This window comes from Centroberyx gerrardi, chromosome 13 (assembly GCF_048128805.1).
Source record: "Centroberyx gerrardi isolate f3 chromosome 13, fCenGer3.hap1.cur.20231027, whole genome shotgun sequence".
In the NCBI taxonomy this organism is placed as follows: domain Eukaryota; kingdom Metazoa; phylum Chordata; class Actinopteri; order Beryciformes; family Berycidae; genus Centroberyx; species Centroberyx gerrardi.
This window is the reverse complement of record NC_136009.1, coordinates 25,662,744-25,684,255: the sequence shown is the minus strand read 5'-3', so window position 1 is coordinate 25,684,255 and position 21,512 is coordinate 25,662,744. Positions and strand designations below refer to the sequence as shown.

The following is a 21,512-nucleotide window of genomic DNA, read 5'->3' as shown; positions in this document are numbered from 1 at the left end:
CTTAGAGCACACACATACATACACACTGAGTACACTCGTGCACACTCATTCACATATTGTTGAGTACACATGCACACACACATGCACACATTATAGCACATGCACACATATTAGTGTGTATGTGCCACAGAGTGCCACAGTCACACATACACATAAAGTATGCATGCATACAAGCACTCGCACACAAACCTAGACATTTTACAGTACACACACATGCATACGCGCACACTCCTACAAACACACACATTTTTGAGCATGCACACACACACTTGAGATGTGCCAGAGTAGACAGGGGGTGGACAGGAGGAGGGGGGGGGCGGCTGCTGGTAAAAGATGAGGTGATGCAGCGGCGGTGGGAGTCCACACAGATAACAGAGACAGATGAAGGCTCTCAGTTTGCTCTGTGGGATCCAAACAGGCTCCTAGCGCTTCATACGACCACGTGTTCATACTTCTGTTATCACAGCCCTCTCTCTCTCTGCTTCTCTCTCTCTTCCTCTCTGTCTCTTTCTCACTGTTAGGATGAGTAACCTCTGTCAGGACAGCCGACCTCCCAGACTCTCTGGCTCCATTCACACTGCAGCTGAAAGTTTTTTCCCCTCACATATGACACAGATCTGATGCTTTCTATTCAGAGTGAACAGCAAAATCCTTTTTTTTCCAATTCTGATCTGGAACAAATGGATCCCAAGGGATGCAAACTACATGCAACTCATATTTAAGTGCTCAAATGGCATTGCCATGACAATCTATAAATCTTATATCGTTCACCTAAGACAACTATTTATAATTTTGGCTCCCATGGCAGTTTGGCTGAGCAGCTTTAGCGTGGAAGACAACGAGACACAACAATGGAAAGAAAGCCAAAAAGCCGACTTCACTGGTATTTGGGGAGACGCCTCTTTTCGACATCGCTGTCAGTTGGGTTACATCCCAGAATAGATATGAGTCCGTCTCTGTCTCTCTTTCCGAGAATCAGAATAAGAAAGAACGAAGAAATGAAATTAAAGAGAGACTTACGGAGTTTCACAGTACATAGTGCTGTTGGTACAAATACAAGAGGACCTCACATACGGTGTAGAGGGGCAGGTCTTTTGTTTAACATAAACCAAAGAATATATTATCACTCTTTGAGGACCTAAAATAAGTTTTTGGAAGGCTAAGTTTGGCCCAGACACAACAGCAGCAGCCATGCATATTACTCATACATACGTTCAGCAGCTGTGTGCATTCAAGCAGTGTGGCTGACAATATGGTTGCAGCTGTAGACAGAAGTGTATTGCCCAATAATGCATCGGTCCAGTGTACCATGAGGATGTTTTCATCAATATAATGAAATGCATGAAAATCCATAATGAACCCGCATTCATTCAAACATCATCGCCTGTGTACTGAACGCCCACGCATGTGGCGGCGGCAGAAACGAAACCCTCCTGACCCGTCTCCGCTCTCCTCCCACAGGTACGACTATGTGGAAGTTTACAACGGCGGGAGCGAGCAGTCGCCCATGCTGGGGAAGTTCTGCGGGAAGATCGCGCCGTCGCCCATCATCTCCAGCGGCAGCCAGCTCCTCATCAAGTTCGTCTCCGACTACGAGACCCACGGGGCGGGCTTCTCCGTGCGCTACGAGGTCTTCAAGACAGGTGAGCGGTCTCGGGTCGGATGGGTTGGTGTTTTCAAAAGCAGCGGCGTTGTGGGAAAGCGGGTCAGAGAGGCTGTCCTGTAGCTGAGAGCTCACCGGTTTGAGCTGATGTACGTCCATCATACGGACACGTTTCCTATCGAAATGCCCTCAAGCGAGACACTGAACCCCTACCTGCTTTTTTTATTGTAGTTTGCTAGAAGTGGAGCTCCAATTGCTCTGCTGTTTTCGATACACTCCGCTGAATGTGATAAATCGTTTCATGGAAAACAGCCAATTTAAATTCAATCGCGGTTTAGCCAAGTTTCCTTAGGACTCTGTGGTTTGTTCTCTAGCTCCCGGATCAATGTCATACATCACTTTTGTACACTTGATGAAAAATAATCCACAATAAATGCTTTTGCCGCTTTACATATCGCAGGAGGGGCTGTTCAAGGGCAGCGTGTGACAATAACAAATTAAACGGATTGAATTTGTAACAGCGCCTTTTCCTCCTGTGCCTTAAACTGCTTAAAATTCCCACTCAACAAAAGCTCTTCTGTTTTTCTCGGCTGTATGAGCAAGCCGATAACCAGCAAACTTAAATAACCCTTCAGGGAATATAACGATTGAAAATGTTTCGCCCGGGCCAAGAGCTTCGGGTCCAAGGTTGTCCAAACAGCCCGAGCTAACCTCTGGTACACTGACCTCTTAGCTGCGAGCCAAATGAACTCAAAGACCCAGAATTCCATTGGAGGAACAGAGAGTCCCAGCTGGGGCAGGATGCTAGCTGGATAGACCTACATAAACATCGCCTGTCAAGGAAGGAACCTTGCTCCCATGTCCTACATTTGTATTTGCTCGTCCCTGGGGTCCACTTGAGCGGACGCCAAATGAAGAGTCTCCTGTGTCCACTTGAATTTCCGCCAATGGGGACCGGAGATAAATCTGATAATAAATGAACAGAGGCCTCAATTTTTTCATTCGGACCCCTGAGAGCAATAACCATTGACAGAATCACAGATACATCACGCGACAGGAATAACCCACCACCGATCCCCCTGTGTACTTTTGTAGGAAAGTACTGCATTGTGTGTGTGTGAAAAATGGATCGGTAAGTGGTGGTTTGTACTTAAATGAGTAGAGCAAGACTCTAACAGGGCAGGGTGAGGGGTTCGATTCACATGAGAGCCACCCGTGCTAAAAATGTCTGCACTCATGGGGCGTTAATTCATTAAACCCTAAGGTTTGGCAAAGTCCCTGCATCTGATATCACTTGCTACCAAAACTTCTAAACCCACTTTTATCCGCTAGATTTCTGGGAGCGAAGTAGAGCAATGACTGATGACTGACAAAGAGTTACTATAAGGTCAAAGTGGTAAGTTATTAAAAGTAGGTCACCAAACTATCAGATTAGAAGGAACGTCGGTCTTGAACGCTCCCCTGATGTGATTTTTTTTTTTCTTAAATATGCCTTCCAACTAGATTTCTGTGGACTTTTGCTGATCTTTGCTCTTATTGATCTTTGCATCTTTGCTGATCTTTGCATTTAATGATAAAAACTACAGATCAGAGCTAAAGATCAATTTTAGACTCTGTTAGGCTAAGGTGGGGCAAGTGCCACACCTTGCCGTACACTTTCAGAAAAAAAAAAGATCCAACTCTATACCTTGTTCCTGAGAGTGGGCCCAGTTCACTCATATGATGGTAGTGAAAGTCGCTTTGGATAACAGCATCCACCAGTTGCCATATGTTAACACTAGAAGGGCCAATGGATATTTGGGATCTAAGAGGATGGCAACAAACTAGAGCTGAACAATTAATTGAAAACAAATCGAAATCGCAATTTGAACTTCTGCAATTTCCAAATCGCAGAGGCTGCAATCAATTGCTTAAGAGAGAGGAGCGTCCAAAATGGATTTCTAAACAAGGTATTTTAGTGCTGCAGGTAATTTTTGGTCCAATATTGGTGAAAACCTTTCATCATACCTTTCATCTATTTCTTTAACAAAATCACTTTAAACAATTTTCTACAAAGCTCTAAAAAATGTATGACAAGAAAAACGTGAATCGCAGTTTACAGCAAATCGCAATTGCAATATTCTGTCAAATAATCACAGTTAGATTTGTGAAAACCACCGACTTTGACTCTCCTCCTTTGTCAGATGTGCTGGATGAAACCTTGGGGGTTTTGGGTCTGTGTGTCTGGACTAGTTGGTGATGTCAGGTCTGAGTCCCTGCAGGCTGCTGCTGTCCTGCCTTCTGTTTGTCAGAGAAACAGAGCAACTGCTTCCTGTTGTTGTTAAGCACTTCCTGCCGCCGCCTCCTCTCCACCGGCTTCTGTTCTGCTGCAAGACGCTGCACAACGAGCTGGGAATTTTCCACCGGTGTGTGTGTGTGTGTGTGTGTGTGTGTGTGTGTGTGTGTGTGTGTGTGTGTGGCTCGCTGTCTTTCTGTGTACATGTCTTTTTCTCTGTGTGTATGTGTGTGTCTTTCTGTGTACGTGCATATGTGTGTGTACATCTGTCTTTCTGTGTTTATGTATGGTGTGTCCATGCGTGTGTGTGTGTGTCTCTGTCTCTCTTTCTGTGTATATGCTTGTGTGTGTGTGTGTGTGGCTTTCTCTGTGTGTGTCTGCCTTTCTGTGTATATGTATATCTATCTGTCTTTCTGTGTGAGTCTGTGTCTGTGTCTCTGTTTTTCTTCGTGTGTGTCTTCCTGTTTGTGTGAAACTGTGTGTGTGTGTGTGTGTGTAGCAGACAGGTGCATGGGACCCCAGGCTCATTTAGCTAATGGGCTGTTTGTCCTTGGAGGCTCCAGGGGTGACCTGCAGATGAGATGGATGCTCTGGCGTAGCAGAAGGGCTCCGAATCTAGGACAGTGTGTCTCTGTGTGTGTGTGTGTGTGTGTGTGTGTGTGTGTTGGCCTCAATACGGGTCCTCTACCCTCTAACAAGTTAAAAGCAGCACCTGTGTTCACCCAGGTAATCCCCCTGCCATGTTGTTGCCTTCCTTCTCGCCACATTTAAAATCCATTATAGCGGCGGCAGCATATTGCAGCTCCCTCGCTGGCACCGCTGCTCCCGTTTAGAAACAAGCTTTACGCTTTAGTGGGAGCTCTCTCTCTTTTCTTTTCTCTGTGTGTTTCTGTCTCTCTCTGTTTTTCTCCCTCTAATCCGAGTCAATTATAATGTTTCGGATTAGTAAAGCTGAATGGAAAGGGCAAAAAATTCGACAAGACTTCTTCAATATCACAACAAAGTTTGGACGCCCGCTCCAAGTGGATTTTGTTGTTGTTGTTGATGAAAGAAATTTGGTGTTAAATAGTGATGGAAACACATTTGTTGAATAAATTATGATGTAGGCCCGATTGGATCGACAAATGGTTCAAACTCAATGTACATCAAATGAAATCCTGAAATGTCTCTCATATACAAGACGCCCATCATAGTTGTATGGCCATTAGTTGGTGCATTAGAATATCACCAAGTGCATTTCTTTGGTTTTGTTTGCAGATGGAAGCATGAAATAACATTAGCCAACATTATCTGGCACTAAGAACAATAACAGCTTGCCTAATATCAGTCAACTCTTGAAAGACTCTTCCCATTTTTCTGGTGGAAGTGTTTTTTCTGACGTTCAGGAAGGCAATTTATTCACTTGAACCCAGCTGATGGAAGCACCGAATTCACATTTTATGTTTTTGCGACATTTCAGAAGTTTATGTCTCTTATGTCTCTCTATACCTCTCTCTCTCTCTCTCTTCCTCTGTTTTTCTCTGTTTATCTCTCTCCATGTATCTATTTATCTCTCCCTCTCCCTCCGTCTCTCTCCCTCTCCTCCCTCCTCTCCGTCCTCCTCTCCCGTGTCTGTCATTACGATAAGAAAACCCCAAAACGCCGTCCCATAAACGCCGACTCTCGTTCAGATGACAAGCTCCGTTTGCCGTTAAAGATAGCGCTCGCCGTTTTGGGGGGTGAAATCTCCGGAATGACGAGCGTCGGCCTGCAAAGCTCGGGTACATCCGCCTCTCATAACCATAACCATAACCATAACCATAACCATAACTCCACCCTCCTCTGACCGCAGAATACACATCGGAGGGTTTACAGATGATAGCCAAGTGAGCCTTCTCCAGCGCCCTGGAACTATATTTGCCCCGACTCTCTCGTTTCATTGCCGGGCTCCAAACCAGAAACACATGTCCCGGCGGTTTGGTTTGGGGAGGGGGGGTGGGGGGCGGTATTTTCCAGGACGACTTCAAGCCGCGGTTTAGAGGAGGGTCCTGATGATAAAAGAGGGATGGAGGAGGACGGGGGGGATGAGAGGAGGAGCGTGCCATGCTCTCTGACGAAAGGACTCGTTCATTAGCAACAGTACCGTTCACAAAGCACAATAACACAGATCTGCTTGAACACACCAGCATGTAAACTGTATCAGTCAAGTGGATGTACACAACCTCTATACATACACACACACACACACATACATGCTGTACATACACATACATCCATGCACACACACTCTCAAAGACGCATACAACCTCTCACACTCGCTTTACTCCTCCACACAAACATATACAGACTTTTTGGCCTCTAGATCTGATTTTTAGGGGCAATTTGGTCCTTTTCAGAGGCAATTTATTGCACTATGAAATAATGCATTTGTGCTGCATTTTGGTCAAATAGACACTCAATTTGTACCACTAAGATTTGTTTTAAGTTGTTTACCACTGCTGGAAACTGGCAGCAGGCCTTACAGAGGAAGATGCTTCCATTTTCCCCTCTCGTTCCCAACCAGTCCATCTTCCACCCCTCCGTGGTTTGCTTTTTTTTTTCCAATATTGCTTGTTTTGTGTTTTTGTCGATGCAGTAGTTTTGTTTTCTTCTACTGCTGGCTGAATGGTGCCAACACTTTCTACTGCTTCAGGCTGCGTATACTCGCTTGTTTTCTGATCAAAAACTGCTCCATTTCTCCGGCCCAGAGCACACGCTGGAAAGACTCACTCAATCATCGGCTCCCACGAATCACCTACGGTGGCCCATGGGGGACAGTTGGCACATTCACGCATGAATATTTGACAACTGAATAAAATGAGAACAGGGTGAAATGCAAACTGTATTCCTAATTCCTACATTTTAGACCCTGATAGACATACATATACACACATAAACAACCTCTTTCACATGTGCAGATTTACTGCACCCCTCTGCACACCTGACACACACACACACACACACACACACGCATACGAAACGTGCCAGCTGAGCAGGATTGAAGCCTGCCTCATCCCTCGCCGCTCATCCTTCCTCGCCATTCATCATGTCGCCCTTTTAATGACGCCACCTGTGTCAACAGCAAGGGGTCCACCGGAGAGAGAGAGAGAGTGTGTGTGTGTGTGTGTGTGTGTACTCCTCATGTTTAGCGGCGTGCTCAGATAACATGCAGGTCACATCTGGCCTGGCAACACGAGAACATCCCCCCCCCCCCCCCCCCCCCACACACACACACACCCCACCCCACCTCCCCTGCTCCCCCATCCGTCCCTCCCAGGGATGCTTGACCCTCATCAGCACCTCGTGCCGTCTTCCTCCCGGAGAGATCAGTCTCCGTCTCGTAACCTCGCTCACGTCGCTTCACCACCAGCGAGGTGTGAACTGCCTGCCGGGCGGACTGATGTGAGCCGACGCAGGCGGACAGGAGATGTTTTTCATGAGGATAATAATCGACGGCGTGAATGTGAATGCGGAAGACAAGCCGGGGTGGAAAAGGCAACAACGTCTTAATGTAACATCTGTCGGTCGATGCTCTTAACAAGAGCGACTTATGTAACATATTGTCGTCGTCGTCGTGTGAAAACCTCGTGACATCATCCTCTTTCCTCCATGTTTTGGAGATACTGAATGATGAACCTCGAGTAGTGATTGTTTTTTCCGGAATGAATATATTTGGAAATGAATATCAAATTTCTGCTCTCCATCCAGTTCTGGTGAGATGAATTGGGGTTGAAGTTCTAATGATGATTAAGTTGGACTCCTTATTACACATGCTGCATTACATCCTGCTGTTTTGCATTTATATTAAAACTTGGCTCTATTAATCTCCTTTCATTTCATTTCATGCTAATTGGAACGCTAAAATCTCTGGATCAGAATTAGCTCCAGTTTCTCTAAAGTCCAGCCTGGTGCTGCGATGTCTCGGTCTGTTCATTCTACATTTTAAGGTGTTTAAGATCATGATCCCTGTGTGGAAATTGGGACTCTGCATCAGCAGTAGTTACAGGATATACAGTCCAAGAACGTAGAATATCGTCAATGTCAGGAGAAACAAAATGTCATATCTCCAAAATGTCAACTTTTCAGAGAATAAGAAAAACGGTCTTGTTATTAGCTCGACCACCATGCATTTTTGAGTTTATCCAATGGGTTTTGAAAGGGTTTTATAAAGGTTGCAGGATTTTCTCAACCCATAGAGAATTAAATAAAAGTAAAAACATGACTTCCGAGGTTTTCATGCGACAACAGCGATATAAATATGAATATAGCAAAAGGGAGCCCTGTAAACACAACGCAATGGACAATTTCAACACTGGAACGTGTTAAGGACAAATGTATGAATGAAAGTGTGAAAAAAAAAATACACCACATCATTATGCAAAACTAAAAGCAGTAGAATATACCGAGACATGAGGGAAAAAGAATGTAAAACGTTAGTGTTTGGGTGGGTGGTGTGTGTGTGTGTGTGTGTGTGTGTGTGTGTGTGTGTGTGTGTGTTGGGGGTGGGGTTGTGTAATTAGAGATAGATATCTGAGATGGAGACGTCAACAAAGCGATGATCCAGACAGATACAGTGGATCTGAACAGAAAACAACAGAAAATTAAGCTTTGACTGTACAGCTGTACTTCGAAAACATGAGGTTGTGGTTGACTGGTTATGTGGGCTAGATTGTGTGTGTGTGTGTGTGTGTGTGTGTGAGTAATGTGCTAATGTGGGTGGGGGGTGTCCGTGACTGTGTGCGTGTTTGTGTGTGTGTGTGTGTGTGTGTGTGGGTTGGCCATTACCAGTCTCCGTAAACAGCCTCCAAGTGTCTGAGTGTCTGCAACAGTCAATAAATACCAATCTACCTCCAGTCACAACACAGACACAGACAGGCTGCCGGCTCCGACAGGGAGGGGACCAATCACAGCAGGGCTGGGCAGGGGAAGGGCTCGTCTGATTGGATGGGGATGACATGGGTTTTGTCAATAAAACAATGGCTGTGTTTGTAGAACAACTTGGCAAGACGTTTAATCGAGTACTGGGTCTTAAAATCGTATTTTTCTTTAAATACGATGAAAATATCTGCCAGTGTTGTGGGATCATTTCACTTGGTTCCAATGCAAATCGACGTCGTTTCAAGAATGTTTTAATTAAAAGACATTATCTTGTTCCCAGTGGAGTGATCTGCCTTATTTCAATATACTGTCATTTGTTTCAAGAAAATGATCAAAACTGGTAAAACTGCAATGGAAATAAATGACATTTTCTCATCTATTTTTTTCCTCTTGATTTGAGGAAAACCAGAGTTAAGACTCAAAACTAGATTCAATTATTTAAAATAAACAGTTTCATGCAAAATCAGCGATTATTTTAATGACAGAACTCATGTTTTTGTCTTGTTTTATCGAAATCAAGACTCCATACTAGACTAAATGACTTGTTGTAGAAGTGATGTCTCCGTGTGTTTATCTATATAAAAAAAGGTATTATTCATTTTGGGATATAAAAAGTCATTACATTAAGTTAATTATAGAAAATCAGTAAAATACAGGGATCCAGTAAGCATCAACCCACACATACACAAAAATTGGTAAGAATTCATATTAAAACAGCTTTGGAAAGTGTTTTGAATTGATATCAGAAAGATATTTAGGTCCTGGTTTCACAAAACGATGCAGGTAGCAGCTAGTCTCAACCAGTCTCAACTTTCATTGTTGCGCTATATTTACACAGGATTTCAGTGTTCGTCATCTATTCGTCAAAATGTTTGCTGGTAGGACTTATTTGACTTTCTTTGTGTTGCACACAATGTGACCGCTTCCTGCCCACTGATTCATAAGAGTTCCCAAAACACACCTGAGTCAGAGTGAGAATGAGTCAGTGAGCTTTAAAAACTCACCAGCATCTTCTTCTCCACTCAGGTCCAGAATGTTCCAGGAACTTCACGGCTCCCCGGGGCGTCATCAAGACGCCGGGCTTCCCCGAGAAGTACCCCAACAACCTGGACTGCACCTTCATGATCTTCGCCCCCAAGATGTCTGAGATCGTGGTGGAGTTCGACAGCTTCGACATGGAGCCGGACACCACGCCGCCGCCGGGGGCGCTCTGCCGATACGACTGGCTGGAGATCTGGGACGGATTCCCCGCAGGTGAGGGGGGGAGTTGGTTATGGTTCAGATGGAAAGGGGGGTGAGAGAGAGATGGAGGAGTGGAGGAAATGTTGGTTGAGGGGTGGGAGGGTAAAACATGAGTCCTGGCTCTGAGTGGGACTATGCTAAAAACAGAAAATGCTAACTTGCTAACCAAGGTTAACGGTAATTTCTGGTCTGGGTTAGTATTTTGTGACCCTCGATCAAATCTCTTTTTTATACTTGTGCAGTTGTCTGACTACAGAAACAGAAAGATATCTCAGTGACAACAACTATATTGTGTTATACGCTATATTGAAACACAAAGTAAGTGATCACAGACAGAGTCGGAAGAGACAGAAAGTTGGCTTTTTAACATTGCTGACAAAGGTGAGAACCGATCTATACCCTGCGGAAGTACGTCAGCCATGTTTGTGAAGAAGATCTATTGGAAGAAGCAGAAGAACAGGATGACATCTAGTTGCTACAGCTTGGAAGCGTTCATGTCTTAAACTTGATGAAACGCACACATCCAAGATGGCGATCAGATGGTCAATTGTTGTAGTAGTTACTTTAAAATCAACCATCAATCAACTGCAGCAGATATTGCTCTCTTTTCGTATTTCGTATATTTTGTATTAGTGTGAATGTAACTGATCATTTTGATTTGTATTACCTTGGACTGACTGTGTTGACAAACTTCCCACAGTTCATGGCGCCAAAGTGGGAGATATCAGAGCCCAAAAAATCCCCACCTGTCCTACCTGAAATCATCACTAGGACGCTGATATAAAATGCAGTAGTCGCATTCACGTGAGAATATCTGACAAATCAATGAATAAATGTTAACAAGGTGAAATGCGAAAAAGAGAACTCATTATTATCATGCCCCAAGTCACTTTTAATTTCTGACACTGGTGTCTATGTATATGTTTCTCATAGCGATTTGCAAAGAAACAAATTCCCAATTGTGCCGATTGCCAATACAAAACCAGGCAAAAATAAAAAAACTGTGGAGGAAAGGAGGAAGGAGGATTGGGTGACAGAGAGAAAAATATGAAGATGCAAGGAAGTGAAGGGGAGAGAACAGGACAGCTTCCCCACAGGTGGATAAGTATAGGAAAAAGGGGGGATGGGAGGCGGAGATAGATAGATGGAGGAGAGGATGAGGAGGAAAGCTGGGGGGGAAAAGAGGAAGATAAATATGCGGAGCTGTGAAGGATGAGAAGAGCTCGGGACAGCTTCCCCCGCAGATGTCGAGACAGAAGAGACAGCGATATAGATAGAGACGAGCGAAGGTGAAGGGGAGAGAGCGATGGAGGATGCGCCCGGGATGGATGGCTTCCCTGCAGGTGGGGAGGGGGGGGGGGTGGAGTGATGGAGGTGAAGGAGAAAAGCGGAGGAGAAAAACAGTGAGACAAAGACAAGCGGCAGATGTGGGATGAAGCTGGGGGGGGGGAGTATGGGAGCGACGGGAGGGAAAGAGGGGAAGCTGCAGATATTTGATTTGATTTATTTTGGACAAATATGTATTTATGTTAAAATATCTGCACACATAGCTGCAGCCGGAGCATTTTTCACTTCCTCAGCAGTTTCATGTCGGTGCCTGGTGTCTGTGCAACACTTCTGGAAAGTTCTCAGTAGAAATTGTTTAGGAATATTTTGTAGGAGTATTTATAGTACGGCGCCTCTCCTCCGCATGAATTTACAGGCCTGCTTGGCACACAAGGCACTGCTCTGATTGGTTGGCTGTACTAGAGGTCCACCCTGCTCTAGCCCTGATTGGTTGATTTCTACATAGACACTGGAGCCAAATCTAAATGGCTGGTAAGAAGTAGGGATTTTCCCGGTTAGGAACTATGGCGAACTGGCATTGACGGCACATTTTTTTCAGTTACTTCTGTGTATTTCACTGAACATGATTCCCATGGGCTTTGAAAATCCTTGAAAATTTTGTACTTGATTTTTTAATTCATGCTATAGCATCCAAATTCATTAATATACCTCAGCTCTCCGGTCCTCTCTGTCCTAGCATCAGCACTTCACATCCTGAGGAAAACTCTGTGATGGAGATTTGTGTCATCAGAATTTCACCAGGATTTCTTGACATGAGTAAAAAAAAAAAATAGGCCTCTGTGATGTCCAATTTTGACCAATTTCATATCTTACCCTAAAACATGTGAATTTTGAGTCAAAAAAAGGCCTTGGAAGTCACTGAACGTTCCTTGAATTTGATGTCCAAGTGAGAATTTAAACCCTGACTAAAATATGCCATGGGGAAATGCCACTCTATGGGACCCCCCCCCCCCCCCCCCCCCCCCCTCCCCTTTTTAAGTGTTAAAAATACTTTACATAGGGCATGGCAGGTAGTAGTACTTGTTGATTGATGGCACAGTGGGAAATTAATTTATACCACAAGTGACAAGGTGCATAGAAAAAAAAGCCTCCATCAGGACACTGCTCACATAGAAGGAACCGTAACACACAGAAACATCAGTAACATACAGAAGCATACAGTAGCTTGGTGATAATCAGTGTCTTTATCAGTGGGAAGACCACACTAATGCCGCATTCAAGTCATGTGTGGATTTATCGTAAATACAACCTGCCGACTGGGAAAACCCCGTTTGAGTGGTAGTTTCAAGTAGGACATGTGGGCTGTTTTTTTCTAGGCTCCAAAATCTCCCACTTGCCGTTACAAATTGTGGAAGTGTGTCAACACAGACGGCAAACATGGCAGTGATGGCAGTCCAGGACAATAAAACCCCAAATGATCAGTTACATTCACACTAATACAATCAATTCCACTTATGAAAATGGAGTCATTTCTGCTACAGTTTGTTTACGGTTGATTTTAAATTCATAACAAGTATATTTTGGATGTGGGCGTTCCAATGGGTTAAACACATGAACGCCTCCAAGTTGTAGCAACAAGATGTCACCCCGTTCTTTCCCTTCTTCCCATTTGACTTGAACGCAGCATAAGAGGATGCGTAAGTTACGACTCAGCTGTGTTCAATCCAACGCCTCATCCTGCTGGAAACTCACTAGACGAGATAGAAATGAGAGACGCTTTCACAGCTTGCATCATCGTTCCTTCATGCAGCGCGTTTGGAAAATCACACCCTGCTCTACCCGTCGCTTACGTCCCTCCCCTTCTTTGGACTGCATTTCCCAGCTTCCATTGTTGTCTAATTGGGCGTACAGCTTACAGATAACGGCGGGAACTCCAGTACATCGCTTGGACAGGCGCGTGCAGAGCGCCAGGTTACCCACAATCCCCGCCGCTGTGCCCGCCGCTGCTTTTCCTTGGGTTTTGCCAGGGAGGAGACTGGCATGGGAATATGAGGAATACAAAGACTGGCGCAGGTGTATAGAAACACCAGACCAAACAATGACACACACTTTAAAGCCGTGCCAGCATACACAACATGCCAGGGCTTTTACTGTCAAACGAGCTGTGTGTGTGTGGACGGATGGATATTTGAGGGGTTTTTGTGTGCATTTAATGTGTGTATGCATGTGTGTGTGTGTGTGTGTTGTGTGTGTCGGTGTGTGATGCTTGAGTGTATGCCAAAGCCCTGCATTGCTGTGTTTGCTGGGGGAACATGTGTGTCAGGGCAGATAACAAAACCAGCTCCGTCGCAGGGCGAGACTCAGATGTAGTTTCTCATCCAATCAAACAACGTTAACAATGTTAACACGCGCCTTTGTGCACCAAACATACCCATCTTGCACATTTGTTGTCTCACTCCGCGGATTGTGAGAATGTGTTCTGAAAAAGGAGAGTGGGATTTTTTTTTGTTGTTTTGTTTTTTTACTCAGGCAGTTAAGTAGGAAAGCAGCGCTGGCAGGAGTCGATCCTATACACAAGAACAAATGTCCTCATTTCAGAGAGTCTTACTGCTTCGAAGAACATCGATTGTCTTGGCGCTGTGGCTTTAACCCTTACACTCCTTAATGCTGAGTGTTCATAACGTCAGGGGTGTTTGAATTTAAGCTTATTCTAACATTGCAGTTGTTCGGTTTCTCTATAAATAAGAGCATTTGCTAAATGCCTGAAATGTAAAATGTAAACGTAGCCATTTTGCACATATGTTTCTTACTCTTACTAACAGATGGCCTAACAGTAGAACAATTTCCTACCACCTTAAATAAAGCTGGGGTAATTGCTTTCAATATGTAATCCGTCACATTGCTGATTACCTGCTTAAGACTGTAATTGATATACGTAATCCACTAGATTAGTCGAGCTCAGCACTGCAATCTGATTACGTATAGTGTTATTTTTTGGCTTCCTTTCCTTCAAAAAACCAAAGGAGATTATCAAATAAGTACAACTTTGTAAGATGTATAACTTTTTTTTCTGGATTTAACATTTCTTTCGCTCATTTAAAAGTAATCCACTTTCACAACGCAGATTTCTGCATGGTTCCCTCCGGGAGTCGCTGGGAAACGGCAGATATTCACCAAACAGGAGGCACCGCAAGCCTGGCATTGTTTTTTACAGATAAGAACAGGATGAAATGGCCAACAAACTGTGGGCAGGGAGGACTGTCAGAGAGAGCCTGTCACTCTGTGCTTCATATATCGCTGCTGAGGGAAAACCTCAGTACTTCAATTTTGGTGATATTCATGTTTGAAACTATTTCAAAACCCAAATTTAAAGGTTTTCACCTAATAGCAACGATATGAAAGTCGTGGCATTAAATGCTTGAATGTCTGGTCATGTTATTTCTTTATTGATGAATATACATACAGAGTGATTTTTATGATTTAAAATCAATAGAACATTAAGTAGAACAGGCAATTTATTTCTTCCGGTTTACAGAGTGTAATTTGAATAGCCTCATTATCAGTGTTTCCACCCATTATCGATCAGTTTTAATGTGTGTAAATGAGTTTTTTGCCTATTTGTTTCACTCATTGTACTATTTTGTTGTATTCAGACATCTGTTCCTCTCCAATCCTGAGCTCAGAGCCCAAATGTTAAATTAACTGAAGTCATCCACTCTATTTAAAATTGGGAAGGTGAGTTTACAGGGGAATGAAACATACAGATTTGGTTAGATGCTTGACAAGAGACAATCTTTTCAAATGTCTCCTGAGATGGGAAGGCTATTCTTTGCTCTACCAGATGTGATATATATATATATATATATATATATATATATATATATATGAATACTGTGTGGATAATAAGTGTCAATATAATATATGGTGGAAATGAGTGTTTCTGCTAGCTGGCGTCTCACCTTTATTCCTGTCTGCAGGTGTTTCATCACTCATGAGAGGTGAAAGATGGGAGATGAACCAGAATAGATGAAACAAACTGACACAGAGCAGATAAAGCTTTAAGTTTGGGCTCTTTAGTTTAAACTGAAGCTCTTTTCAGACTCATGAAAAACACCTGAGTCGACAGAACACAGCAGTTGGTGCATTTTACATGAAGTCGCAACACATTTCCCACGACACCGCGGACAAGAAAAGGCAAAATAAATAATAAAAAACACTTTGCAGGTGATGAGTGATGAAGCTGACGTTCTTTTTCTCTTTTTTCTCTTTACCTCTCTATCCCTCCTCTCTCCTTCTCTCCTCCCTCTTTCCTTCCATCTTTCTCCCCCATTCTTCCCTCCCTATCTCTCTCTTCCTTCCTCCCTCCCTCTCTCCCTACCCTCCTACCTTCCTCCCTCTTTCACTCTTTCCCTTGCTCCCTCCTTGTCTCTCTTCCTCCTTTCCTCCCTCCTTTTCTCCCTCTCTCCCTCTTTCTCTCCTTCATTTTCCACCTCACTCTATCCTGTCAACCCTCCCTCTCCTCACCTCTCCATCCCTTCAACCTCCCCTCTTCCCCATCCTCCCTTCCCTCCCTCTCTCTCTCTGTCCCTCTTTCCCGCCTCCTTAATTTTCTACCACCTTCCCTCCTTCCCTCTTGCTCTCCCTCTTCCCTTGATCTCTCCTCCTTCCATCTCTCCTACCTCCCTACCTCCTGCTCTCTCCCTCCCTTCTCTTTCCCTCTTCCTTCCTTTTCTCCTCCCTCCTTCGCTCTTTCTCCCCCATGCTTCCTTCACTTTATCCCCATGTCCCCTCCTTCCTACCTCCCTCACTCTTCCCCCCCCCCCTCCTCCTCCAGTGGGGCCCCACATCGGCAGGTACTGTGGCCAGACGTCGCCCGGCCGCGTCATCTCCTACACCGGCATCCTGTCCATGACCATCACCACCGACAACGCCATCGCCAAGGAGGGATTCTCCGCCAACTACACCGTCCGTGAGAGGAGCCTCCCCCCGGGACACACAGACGAGGGTGAGCCGCCGGATTACTGATGAGGATGGGAGGTGGTGGGGGGGCGGGGGGGGGGGGAGTGGGGAGGGTGAACTGTCACTTCACAGCAGGAAGGCTCTTTCTGTGTTTCATCCTCGCCTGGGTTTCCTCCAGGTGCTCCGGTTCTCTCCCACAGTCCAAAACGTCCATCTTAACAAGTCATTTAGTCTCATATTCAGCCTTCAGATCTTATTTTTCTTAAAACCAAGCAAAGAATTCTGCCAGTGAGGAGAGATAACTCCACTTCCAATGCAGCTTCACTTGTTTCAGGAATTTTGTAGAAATGTAGTGTCAGTATGTTGAAACCAGTCAGAATAAGGCAGATCACTGCACTGCTATCAAGAAAATGACACTTGATTCTACAGAATTCTTGAAACAAGTTGATTTGTATTGGAAACAAGTGAAATTATCTACCACCATCGGCAGATTTTTTCACTTATTCTAAGAAAATGATGATTTTGGGACTCGATAATAGACTAAATTACTTGTTAAGATGGAGATTTTTGTTTGGAGACTCTAAATTGTCCATAGGTGTGAATGTGAGAGTCTGTCTTTGTGTGTTAGACCTGTGATGGACTGGCAACCTGGTCAGGTGTTTCCCAGCCTTCAGCTCAGTGCATGCTGGGAAAAGCTACATGACTTTGACACTGAAAGGGAATAGATGGGTAGAGAAAATGAATGAATGAATGAATGAATGAATGACTGGGAGACAGGGTGCTGTAGGGAGACCTTCAACTCGAATTCAACCCAACTGTTGAGCAACACACTGAATCCCTACCAGCTCTGAAGGTCCTGCCGTGTATCTGACCTCTGACCTCTGACCTCCCTGTTGGAAGGAGGCCAAGCACCAAGCGGAGAGATAATTTCTCCTTCAGGGATTAATAGAGTATAAGAAAAAAAATAATCTGAGAAAAAGAGTCTCACTGGATTTGGATTTTGAGTTTTTCACTCGACTGCGGCACACGATTGCAGCACATTATATTTGCATACAGAAGTGTGATTTAAGGAGAAGGAGAAGACATGGCATCCCATCTTGTTGACTTAATTTAAGAAATGTAAACTATAGAATTTAACTGAAATGTAAGGGAAACATCTTCTACCTCCCCACTGAACAAATGAACCCTTGACTATACATGCTAGTCCTGCTTCTACCAAATAGTTTTGTAAATACTTTGCTTTACTTTACAATGAATGCCAGAAAATATAGATAATCAAAGGAAAGTATTTGAAGTGTTTCTGTGATTGACACTGTCTAAATTGTCCTGATGCAGTTTACCCCACCCATCTGGTATTCCCTGCAGGATAAAACCAACGCTATGAATTGTTTGCAACTACTGCTTGTCAGCTTGATTGTTAAATATCTGGATCTGAATCTGAATTTAACTACAGAACAAGATCAATCTAATCTCATCTCTTCTTATCTCATAACTGTACATTTAGAATCTAAACTATGATCTGGTTCTGGTAAAAACAGTTAATATTTTAGTCAGTTTGACCTACTTTTACCTCTTATCTTCTGCTCTGTAATGCACGCTCAAAACGAAGCCATTAGGCCGATTTCCCACAGTATCAGGATATTATCTTGGGACGAGGTGTTGCTAATGCTTGGTTATGGATCGAATTCTTCATGATGTTCTTCTTGTGTTTGTTCATCTCTGCTTTCTCTTTAAAAACCCATTTGTCTGCATCAGTTGAATGTACGGCCTTGTTGGAATCCCCATAGAGGTTTAAGCTATGCAGGGGCCGTATGGTTCCTGCACCCTTCTGACCTCGACCCCAATTACCCCTGTTTAGGAATGTGTGTGTGTGTGTGTGTGTGTGTGCAGAGGTGAGCCTAAGCATAGACCATAGGCAGCCAGCATGGACATCTACCATCCGTAGGAGCGTCAAGTTAACAAATTAACATTAAATTTTATGTCTCACTTTTCTCGGTTGACTTTTAAAGACCTAAAATGAGTCGGCTGTCCATGTATTTGGTATTGTTCGGGTCAGAGGTTGAACAGATAAGAGTCTCATCTTTCATTTGAGCCCATTTAGACACTTGTCAGATGAACACAGCGGACAGTGGAGCTCTTTAATTCAGAATATTAAAGGAAATTTGTATTCATTTTAGGAACTTGGAGGGCTCAATTATTACACTACCAGTGAAAAGTTTGGACACACGCATTTTTCTTTATTTTTGCTATTTTTAGAATAATAGCAAAGACATCAAAACTATGAAATAACACAAATGGAATTATGCAGTGACCAAAAAAGTGTTAAACAAATCAAAACGATTTTATATTTTAGATTATTTAAAGTAGCCGCCCTTTGCCTTGATGGAAAGGCAAAGGCTTTGGAAAGAAATTCATACATAGGATAAACTTCACTGTTTGTTTAAGAAATTTGTCTAAGAAACAAATTTCAAGCATTTAAGCATAAGCCTTTAGATCAAAATGGCTGGTAGTGTATATTACACACTTTGTAATTAGAAATGTGTTTCTTAGCTTGTCACACATACAACACACATTTCACCAGAGGGGTGGAAGCAACTCTGTTGCCTATTTTTTTTACCAGTTTTCACCTAAAGCCTGCTGGTTTTTCTCAGCTTGTTGGAAACGGCAGGACGGGGGTGGGTGGGGGGGGGGGGCTAATCCCAAATCCCGCCTCAAGCATCAAATATAGCAGACATACCATTCCTTATGTCCTTTATGTGTTAGTGGTGGAGTGTATGCATGTGTGTGTGTGTGTGTGTGTTCACATGTTTATGAGTGGGTGTGTGTTTGTCAGTATATGATGTTGATGGTAAGAGGTCATGACAACGTGATAATACATGCATGCAGTCTACATGTATCAAATATGTTGGGGTGTGTGTGTGTGTGTGTGTGTGTGTGTGTGTGTGTGTGTGTGTCTTGGCACCACCACCACTGAGATAAATCTGTCCCCATAGCTTTAGCCCGGATAGCTGAGAGCAGCGCTGGTGTTAGACAAAGCTCTAATTATCTTAACTTTAGAAACACACACACTCACACACTTACACACACACACACACACACACACACACACACACACACACACACAGTGGTCTCATACAGTGTGTGTGCAGACCCCCAGCTAAGCTCAGCAGATTGAATTAAAGCCTCCCACTGAACTAAATCACATCATCTTTTCTACAATATTTACAACCACTGTGTCAGTAACTTTTACTCTTCCAGTGACCCACTTTTTACTTTCATATAAATAGTTTTTTTTTACGCCAGATTTGTACTTCTGCTTCGCTGAAACTTCAGCAAAGCAGCAGCTCTTGTACTGGAGCAGGATATTTTGGTCGTCTTCCCGCCCCTGCTGAGGGCCACAGAGGAATCAAACTCCGGTCTCAAAAACCTCCTGCGGTGAATTTATGGTTCTCTCTCTCTCTCTCTCTCTCTCTCCGCGTCCCGGGCCGTCAGAGAGGGGCCTCCAGCCGGGCCTTTGATCAGCTCAGCCGTCGGCGGGGCGTCGGTTTAAGTCTTCTCTTTCTTTTGGACGCAGAGGTAGAGGGACGGGGTTGAAGTCTGTCCTCCTCCGCCTGCTGTGAGGGAGACGGGGAAGGTCGCCTCATGCATAGGAATGAGAAAAAGAGACAAAGGAAAAGTTTTTTTGGAGATGAGAGGGAAAACAGACGAGTGAGGAGAGGTTCAGTTTGTCGGAGGATGAATATTCTACCAGGGCTAAACCGATATATTAGTTTGCCGATATTCACCTTAAAAATCAGAGTCATCCACCTCTAATATGATCAAAATGATGCAGTTTGATTGATTACATAGTAGCTGATCAATACGCTTGTTGTCAATAGGAAGCTCTTAACCTGAATTGACTCTAATGCAATATTCTGACTGGAGTCCACACAAGTATGCATCAATATGTTGTAATATTATTGTTATTAGTAGTATCCTGGGTTTCAATGGAGAGTTTTAGTGTCCCATGATGGTCTAAATGCTGTTTCAGACACTTTTCCATCCTGCCAAGAATAAAAGTCTGGGAGAAACACTGAATACTATCAATTTTTGGGATTTTTTTTGGCACGAAAATGGCCAAAATGAAAGACGATCGGCGCAAAATATCAGCCGTTGGCAGCCGTGTGGTGATGCTGCGAGCGGACCTTCTCGTAACTTATTTGTGGCAGTTGTAACGATGTTGTGTGTTTTTTGAAGGGTTTAGCGTGAGTCACTCTGGCAGACCCTGTGTCTCCAGACTGTCCTCCCACACACACACACACACACACACACACACACACTCACTCTCACACACACACACACACAAATAAACACACACTTTTCCCTTTGTCCTCCTCCCTCTTCCTTCCCGGGGCCCCCCTGCTGTTACAAACAAGACACTGCAGCCACAGAGTTAAGCCAGACCGTCTGTGTATCAAGTGTGTGTGTGTGCGTGTGTGTGTGTGTCTGTGTGGGTCTGTGTGTGTATTTACATGTGTGTGCACATGTAAATACACATACAGTACAGGGCAGCAGGACAGCTTAGCGGTTTTGCGAAACTGTCCCGTGACTTGGAAGTTTCACAGGTTCAAGTGAGTGTGTGTGTCCCTGTATGTGTGTATGTGTGTGTGTGTGTGTGTGGTAGACCCTGAACCTTAGTGCAGAGCGAGTGTCACCAAACACACTCTACCAGTGCAGCTGCAGGGGGTTTTTCAAGTAAACTCTTTACTGCTGTGACCGAGCGCTCAGCGGGAAGCGACGCTGCACATGTGTGACGTCTGCAGACACAGCAGCACAGCGCTCACTTGTTCCTGCCTCAGTCGGGACGAAGTGAACCGTTTTTTCCACACAGACCTATGACTGGAACCTGAGGTGCTTCTCTCCTCCGATTCACCCTCATGTTTGGAATCCAAATGATAAATTCAGCCATTAGCAGCGAGGTAGTGGAGGGCAAACTCACTCAGAAATAGAGTTGAACCACCTTTTTAAGATCATGTTAAAAGGGCAGTAAGTAAGTGTTTTACTGTCCCATAGCATCTCAGTTAAAGGGGTATTTACTGTATCGTTGTATTCACAATATAATGAAAAATAGCTTTTAATAACTTTTATTTGTATATACAATACTATATTGAAGTAAATAGTATCAGACTGATCTTAGTTACATGATGAAGTATATGATGGTTATTTTAGAACAAATCAGTCATGTGTTAATACCATTCTCCAAAAAAGAAA

General features: G+C 43.9%; 2 protein-coding genes across 2 annotated transcripts in view; one reads left to right on the top strand and one right to left on the bottom strand.

Moving 5' to 3' along the window:
• The window catches only part of crema (cAMP responsive element modulator a), a 492,677-nt gene that overhangs the window by 425,155 nt on the left and 46,010 nt on the right, over positions 1–21,512 (bottom strand). The gene's annotated exons all lie outside the window — the stretch shown is intronic.
• Positions 1–21,512, top strand: part of LOC139909063 (neuropilin-1a-like) — a 76,732-nt gene that overhangs the window by 18,794 nt on the left and 36,426 nt on the right. The window contains exons 3-5 of the mRNA XM_078287638.1: positions 1,462–1,643; positions 9,801–10,028; positions 16,138–16,308. Coding sequence (XP_078143764.1) covers positions 1,462–1,643; positions 9,801–10,028; positions 16,138–16,308 — 581 coding nt within the window. The remainder of the gene's footprint in view (positions 1–1,461; positions 1,644–9,800; positions 10,029–16,137; positions 16,309–21,512) is intronic.